Source organism: Castor canadensis, chromosome 4, assembly GCF_047511655.1.
Source record: "Castor canadensis chromosome 4, mCasCan1.hap1v2, whole genome shotgun sequence".
Taxonomy (NCBI): Eukaryota; Metazoa; Chordata; class Mammalia; order Rodentia; family Castoridae; genus Castor; species Castor canadensis.
The window spans coordinates 166,920,556-166,929,011 of record NC_133389.1 but is presented as its reverse complement, the minus strand read 5'-3'; the positions used below and the strand labels follow the sequence as shown (position 1 = coordinate 166,929,011).

The 8,456-nt window shown below is 44.3% G+C and overlaps 1 protein-coding gene across 1 annotated transcript in view; it reads left to right on the top strand.

Moving 5' to 3' along the window:
* The first annotated feature begins 200 nt into the window (after positions 1-200).
* The window catches only part of Cfap65 (cilia and flagella associated protein 65), a 34,053-nt gene continuing 25,797 nt past the window's right edge, over positions 201-8,456 (top strand). Inside the window, exons 1-5 of the mRNA XM_020170838.2 lie at positions 201-425; positions 2,262-2,446; positions 7,138-7,240; positions 7,831-7,997; positions 8,182-8,381. Of these exons, the coding sequence (XP_020026427.2) occupies positions 273-425; positions 2,262-2,446; positions 7,138-7,240; positions 7,831-7,997; positions 8,182-8,381 (808 nt within the window). The 5' untranslated portion in view covers positions 201-272. The remainder of the gene's footprint in view (positions 426-2,261; positions 2,447-7,137; positions 7,241-7,830; positions 7,998-8,181; positions 8,382-8,456) is intronic.

Here is an 8,456-nt window from a genome sequence, read left to right as displayed (position 1 = left end):
AGGGTCCCTCTTTCAAGTCCCTAGGCCCTTAGCAAAAGCCCTCATTCTGTTTCCAGCCTCGTTTCTCATAGTGCCACCTCATACCCTCATACTCAGCTCCATCTAAATGTTGCAGAGTCTCAATGTCTAGAGCAAATTTCCCCACGGACTTCTCTTTTTCATGTCCCTCCTGTCTCCCCTCTGCTCTCCTCCCAGCAGACTCATATCTGGATCTGGCAGGAACTCCTGGCTTAGCTAGACTGCTCCCCTTGGATTCATGTTCCAGGTGCCCAATGTTCATCCAGACAACTCCAAGCTCCACCATGAGGCTTAGGAGCAGTGTAAACTCTGGTGAATCATGCCAGAGTGCCAGCACGATGGCTGTCCCCACCATCAGTGGCAGCACTGTAGGCACCAGTGCCTGCAGCAGCAGCATCAGTGCCCAGGTGAGAACTTGGCCAGGGCAGTGAAACAAGATGTTTCAGGGCCATATTGGGGCATGGGTGGCAGGGCAAGGGGATGGGAATCTGAGGACCCTGGCTTTGCATCTATATCCCAGAACTAGACCCTGCCTAGATGAAGCACCAAGCAGCCTGGAGTGCTGGTAGCAGCAAACATGCAGTGAGAGGCTGTGGGGAGAAGAGAGCTCCAGGGAGGGGGAGCAAGCTGGAGGCTGTGTGTGTAGCCATTGTTTCTCTTTTCCCTCAGGAAACTCTTTTGGCCTGGATTCCTGGGACTTTGTGTTTGACCAATGTGTGGATATTGTTTACTTTTGCAATTCTGTAATTCTCTGTGTGTGGCCGTGTTATTGTCCAGAGGTGTGACTATGCAGTATGATTTTGTTTGGTGTGGTATGTGTCTGTGCCAGGGGATGGATGGGGGTGGCACCTGCCTCCTTAGTTGTGATGGTCTCTGCATTCACCTCCCTGTGGACTGGGGGCCCATTGAAGGCATCTAGCCCCCATTCTGTGCCATTCTGGGTCTCTTTGCCTTTGGATTCACCCTTTATCCTTTTTCTTGTTTGAGGTGGGAGGAGGCTGCAAAGTGAGAGGAAGGGAGAAGCCAGGTTATATCTTTTCCACTCTCTCTGCTCTTAATAGAGTCTACATCAGCATCTGGATCTCCCCATGGTCCCTGCTCCCACCAGACAAGCTGCAGGGCCCCAGTAGCCTCCCCTCATCTGGGTGCAGTGATGTCACTAACCCCTGGGTCACTTTACTGCTCCTGATTGTGTATTACATTCCCAGTTTCAAACACCAGTCAGTCAGTCTGTTTTCCTGACTGACCCCAGATTGATGTACCAACTGAAACTTACAGTCATCCATGTCATCTTTCCTCCATGAGCAATCTGGGAAAGAAAATGTTATATTGGCCATCTAATGTTTTCTGTTATATATTGAAACTGAGCATGCAAGCTGTCAGAGAGAAGGGATTTGTAGGTCTTGTTCATCATTGTAGTCCCAGAACCTAGCACAGTGTTTGGTGCATGATAGATAGAAATATTTGCTGAATGGATGACTACATCCTTGTGTTATGTAACAATAGACAATACTCGGTCAAAGATAAAACGGCAGTGAGTTGAGCATTCATAGAAATGGCTGTGATAGGAAGGGGCCTCTGGTTCGTCCTTCCTCCACCTTACTGCCCCAGAATCTACCCATCCCCCTCCCTCTTCAGGTAGGTAGGCCTTATGGATCAACTGAAGAAGGATTTTCCATTACAGACAGGGAATCTTGCATTGGCACATTGCATCTCCATACTCGAGGGTATGGGCAGGGATTGTTCACAGGTGAATCAATTTCTTCCTCCTCTCCAACAGCCAGCAGAGGATGGGAGAGGGAACCATGGAGTGTCCTGTGGTCTGGAAAATGCTTTGGAAAGACCATTCATCTAGGAGAGGCTTCTGCAGTGAGAGGCAGGATGGGGAAGAAGAGAGGGAGGAGGCTGCAAGGGAGAGGGGTCCGAGGGTGCACAAGGAACAGAACCCACCAACCAAACCTGAATTCGTGTGCTGGATGGAGTGGCCCAGGGAATGCCTCAGGGGCCGGGGGCTGGGCTTCTCATTGGCAAACTGTTCCCTGACCTCCGAAGAGGTAATGTCTGACTCCTGGGGCCCATCTGCTCCTCACCTTCTCTCTCTAGACCATGTCCCAGAGGTGAGAGTGTTGTCACTCACTATGTGCTGGAGACAGGAATGGAGCCGGGCAGATGTTTGTTTGTTCTCTGCATCTTTGCATCCTACCATGCTAATGTAACCCTCCTTCTCCGTGGCACCTGAACAGCCTACCAGCTCCATGGACACTCAAGTGTGCATCCAAAAGAAGCATGACAGAGTAAAGAAGAGGGTTGTCTGGGGCATTGAGGTGGCAGAGGAGCTGCAATGGAAAGGCTGGGAACTGGGGAAGGAAACCACAAGAAACCTGGTTCTGAAAAATCTCTCCTTGAAAATCCAGAAGATGAGCTACAGGTATCAGAAAGAGGGACCAGGGACCCAGCCCTGAGCCTTCATGCTCTCAAAGCAGGCTCTTTAAAAAAAAAACAACTTAAAGTTGCCATATAAAGTGAGAATATTCAAAATGTGCACTTTGAAGAATTCTAGAAAGTGGGACCAATATCACTAGATTAAATCATGGACCATCTCCTATATGGGTACACCCTTCCTACCCACAAAGAGAATCCACTCTCATCTTGCCTTTTCAGGGGGTGGTAGAACTGGGCCTTGAACTCAGGGCTTTGCATTTGCAAAGCAGGCGCTCAACTGCTTGAGCCACACCTCCAGTCCATTTAGCTCTGGTTATTTTGGAGGTAGGGTCTCGCAAACTGTTTGCCCAGGCTGGCCTCAAATCATGATCCTCCCAATCTCAGCCTCCTAAATAGTTTAGGATTACAAGCGTGAGCCCCTGGCACCTGGCATCTCATCCTGCCTTTTGTGTTAAGACTGCCTTGCTTTTCTCAAATGATCTACCACCTGTGAAGGCATTCTTAAGTGTACACTTTCATTTACCTTCTTACGAACTTTATGTAAGTGGAAGAATAGGGTATGCATTCATAACCCTTTTATTTTACTCAGTTATGTCTGTAAGACTCATCCATGTGCAGCTGTAGTTACCCCTTTTCATTGTGGCGCAGTGTCCCAGTGTATATGCTTATGCCATGGCGTAGTCATCCGTTCTTCTGTTGAGGGACATTTGGGTTGTTTCCAAGTTGGACTGTCACCAACACTCGTGATGCATCTTCTGCTGCACAAGGATAAGGTTTTCTGGGTGTAGACACTGGAGTAGGATTGCTGACATTTAGACACGTACATGTTCACTTTTCTGTAGATGAAGCTACAGTATTTTCCAAAGTACAAAGACAAGCCCTATTTGTATTCCCATCAGCAGCATATAAGAGTTTCCATTCTTCCATGGTCAGGATTTAAAATTTCACCAATAATATCAACTTGTGGCTTTACTTTGCATTTCCCTGATTATTGATTAATGAGGTTGAGTGTCTTTTCATAGATTATTGACCATTTGCCTTTCTTCATGTGTGAAATTCATGTTGAAGTCTGTGCCCATTTTTCTATTAGATTATGTCTTCTTTGTCTATGTCTTCATCTTTTTGTTCTTTTCTGGATACTAATCCTTTGTTGGTTAGTGTTGTGACTATTTTGTCTCACTGTATGACTTGTCTTTTCCTTTCTTTTTTGTGTCTTTTGAAAAATAGAAGTCCTTTGTTTCAAAGGAATTAAACTTACTAATAAAAAATTCACTAAAAAAAAAAGAAGAAAAAAAACCTTACTAATCTTTTCCTTTTACAGTTAGTGCTTTTTTGTATCTTGCTTAAGAAGTTCTTTTGTGCTGCTGGAATGGCTCAAGTGGTAGAGTGCCTGCTTAGCAAGTGTGAGGTCTTGAGTTCAAACACCAGTACCACCAAAAAAAAAAAAAAAAAAAGACAAGAAAAGAGAGAAGTCCTTCTGTAGGTCATGGAGATATTTTCCTATGATATTTTCGAAAGATCTCCTAGTTAGAGGGTGAATTCAAGTATGATATATTTGATATATTGCAAGAATGTTTGTAAATGCCACAATATACCCCCATCCAGCACAACGACAAAAATAAATAAAAGGACTTCCTAGTTTTGCCTCTCATGTTTGTCTTTGATCTATATAGAACTGATTTTTTTGAATGGTTTGAAGTGGGGACCTGATAGCTTATTTCTTCTCCATTGAATGTCCAGTTATCTCAACACCATTTATTGAAAAGTTGATACTTTCTCTGATGATCTCCCACACACTGACATATATCAAGTATCTATATGTGTGCAGGTTCATGCTTGGATCCTGTTTTGTTCTCTTGATTTACATGTGTGTCCCTGGGCTAATACCATCCTGAGTTAATTATTAGAGCACATAGCAAACCTTGATATCTGATGGTACAAGTGCTCCAACTTCATCCTTCTTCAAGATCGCCTTGGTTATTATTCTTGGCCCTTTGAACTTTCATATGAATCTTCAAATCTGCTCATCATCCACACATATAAAAAAACTCTTTGTCCCAGCTATTCAGAAGGCAGAGTTCAGGAGGATCTCAGTTCAAGGCCATTCCAAGGAAAAAGTTAGCAAGACCCCATCTCAACAAATAAGCTGGGTGTGGTGGTTCACACCTGTAAGCTACATGGAGGTGTAGATAGAAAGATCCAGGTCCAAGGCCAGCCCAGGCAAAAAGCACAAGATCCTATCTGAAAAAAAAACCCAAAGCAAAAAGAACTAGAAGAGTGGCTCAAGTGGTAGAGTGCTTGCCACAAAAAATAATTTAAAACTTTTTGTGATTTTTATTGAAATTTAATTGAGCCCATAAATTTGAGAACAACTGACATTGCAATATTGAACCTTTTAATCAATGAATGTAGGGTATTCCCATATAATACTTACTAGATTTTCTTTCATGTCTCAATTAAGTGTAAAGTTTTTTTCTGTAGACAGCACACACATTTTAGTTAGCTTAATTCCAAAGTATTTATTATTTTGATGATATTATAAGTGAGACATATTTTTGGAGGGGGAGTGGGTTAAGACAAGATTTCACTAGCCCAGGTTGGCCTCAAAATCATGATCCTCCTGCCTCCACTTCACAAGTGCTGGAACTACATGTGTGCACCACCACACTTGGCTATATGTGTTAAAGTTGTTTACAGTTTTTGTTTGTTGATAGTTTCTTGAATATCATTATTATTATTTTTTGTGGTACTGGGATTTGAACTCGGGCCTCATGCTTGCTAGGCAGGCACTCTACCACTTGAGCCACTCTGCCAGTCTTTTTTTGTGTTGGATATTTTTGCCTGGGTTTACTTAAAAAAGAACTGTGATCCTCCTAATTTCTGCCTCCTGAGTAGCTAGGATTACAGGCGTGAGCCACTCTAGCCAGTGAATATCATTAATTTTATACAGGTATCCAACAATCTTGGTAAAGCTTCTTAGTAAGTCTAATAATTTATGAATTCCTTTAGTTTTTCCTCACATGCACATTCATATTTTATAAGAAAAATGGCATTTTTCTTTCGTCCTTTTCAATTCTTACCCTTTTTCTTTCTTTGTCTGTCCTTACTGTGCTGTTATAGAGTGTTGAGCAGAAGTGCTATGGAAGAAATCCTTGTTTAGTTCTTAATTCTTTTTTTTTCTTGGCAGCACTGGGGTTTGAATTCAGGGCTCTGCACTTGCTAGGAGACACTGTACCACCTGAGCCATGGCCTAGCACCCTTGACTAATTCTTGATCTCAGAGTGAGAGTCCAATGTTTTACTGCTGGGCTGGATGTTTCCCGTAGGATTTTTTTTTGTAGACTTTCTCAGATTAAGGAAGTTCTCATCTATTTCTACTTTGTTAAGAGTTTTTGTCATAAACAGATTTTTGAAGTTTCTCTCACATTTTTATTGAGATTATCATTTGGGTTCCCCCCTCATTAATATAGTAGATCCTATCAACTCATTTTTTATGTTAAACTAACCATGTATTCCTGGAATAATCCTCTGATCATGACTGAGTATACTTTCTATACATTGCTAGGTTCATTTTTTTGTGGTACTTAGATTTGAACTCAGGGCCTACACCCTTGAGCCACTTCACCAGCTCTTTTTTGTGATGGATTTTTTTTTTTGAGATAGGGTCTCATGAACTATTTGCCCAGGCTGGCTTCGATCCACAGTCCTCCTGATCTCTGCCTCTTGAGCAGCTAGGATTACAGGTGTGAGCTACTGGTACATGGTGCTAGGTTCATTTTGTTAATATTTTGTTTTTGAGTAAGACTGGCTTGAAAATTTCCTTTCTTCTCTTGTCTGTCAGGTTTTAGTAACAACATTATAGTGATTTCAAAGAATACATTGAGGTGTATTTCTTCATTTCATATTACCTGGAAGAGTTTAAGACTGTAATTGCTTTTCGTCAAATGCCTGGTAGGACTTGGTGTGCAGCTGTTTAGTCTAGAATTTTCTTTGTGGGAAGATTTTTACCCACCTATTTCATTTCTTTGATGATTTTAGGTAGAGTGGTCATAATAAAATTTATTATATAATTCTTGAGACATTTTGCTAAGTCATACTTTCCTAGGGAGGTGTTTATTTCATCTAAACTTAAAACACTTATTGGTTCAGAGCTGTTGACTTCTTATTAATTGTCTTCTTATTAAAACTATATGTAAGGTGGCCCAACCAATGTATACACATGTGAGTAAATGTAAAAACAATAAAAAAAAAAACTGGGAATCAAACTCAGGGCCTCACACTTGCTATTGTTAAGTCTGTAGTGTCTATGCTGCTGACCCACCCTGGGACTCTGCAGCTCTGCAACCTTAGCACTTCTGTTCCCAGCTTTGACTTCCCTGGTTATTATGTGCTCAGGAATTCTGTTAAATCAGGGTGGCCTGTGCCTATCCCTGTCCCCATGGGCCATCATCCTCATCAGAGTCACAAATACTACTCTTTTTTGTTCCAAATGAAGACCTGAGAGAATGGTGGTTGTGATCAGACCACTTGTTTCCCCCTCCATGGACTCATTCTCTTTTTCTCTGTGGTCCCAAGTACTCTATTCCCCTCAGCTTCCTAGGTCTTCCCTGATCTTCCTGCCTTCTCTCAGTGTTTGGAGGCCAGCTCTGAAGTGCTTATCCCTGGCTCTTTCCTACAGGCCTCCCAAGACCAAGTTCTTCTTCACGATCACCCCTCAGCCCATCTTCCTGAGCCCAGGCATAACCCTCACGCTCCCCATTGCCTTCCGGCCTCTGGAGGAGGTGAGGTCTGCCAGACAAGCCCTGGAGTGTGAGGAGGGATGCAGGAACAGAAACTTCAGAACAGCACACAAGACTGAGCACCAAGGAGCTTCCTGTTCCACACATACATCCCACCTACTATAGCAAAAACTCCACATTGGGAAGTCCTCAAAATGGGCTCAGATCTTAAATCTCATTGCAGATTGGGGGAAAGGCGATGATGCCATGTTGCCTTCAGAGGGCTTTAGATATCTTGGCCTCTTCTTGCTTCCTGCAAATTTCCTCAAAACATTTATTTTTGGAGACTCTCTGTTGCCTAAGCTGGCCTCAAACACTAGGCTCAAGTGAGTCTCTTGCCTCAGCTCCTGAGTAGCTGGAATTATAGACATACACCATTGCATCCAGCTCTTCAAAATTCTTTGCTCCTCAAAAATGAAGCCCTAATCTCTGCAACCCGGAGTAAAGGAAATGGGCCCTCTCCTCAGGCTGAGATGGTGGGCTATTGCCCAGCATGCTGGAGGAATGGCTTAGGGCAGGTGGGATGTGTGATCTGTAAGTGCTCCCTGGGTATCACTGGCCAGTGACTCTCCCATTTTCTTCCTGCCCTGCAGAAGGAGTACATGGACCAACTGTGGTTCGAGAAGGAAGAGGGGATATTCTGTGTGGAACTGAGGGCCATCTTGCCTTGCCACAAGCTCGTCTGCCCACCATCCCTGCAGATACCTATGTGTGCCACTGGAGACATGGTCGAGGCCTGGTTCTGTCTGGACAATGTGGGGTGAGGGGGAGGTTGAGGCTCAGAGGTGATAAGAGCAAGCCCTGGAGGGGGGGCTCCAGGGATCAGGGAGATAGGCGCATCCTGATCGGGAACAGAGAGGCCACCAGAGTCTGCCTTGCTAAGGTAGGAGCAGTGGTCAGAAGGAACATAGTGGCCCTGACTTGTTCCCCATCCCTTCCCCCAGGGACCTGTCCACTTTCTTCACCTGGGACTTCCCCAGCCCATTCCAGATGTTCCCTGCCACGGGGTTACTGGAGCCAGGCCTGGCTTGTAGGATGAAAGTGACCTTTCAGCCCCTCATAGCTGTCACCTATGATGTTGAGGCCACATGCTGGTATGGGAAGGGCAGCAAGCAGAAGAGCAGCATTCAGCTGCAGGCTGTAGGTGAGGCCCGCCCTCCCACCTGTTCCCAGAGCCCAGCTGCTGCCCTTCCCTGGGTCTCAAGGCCTCAATGTGCTC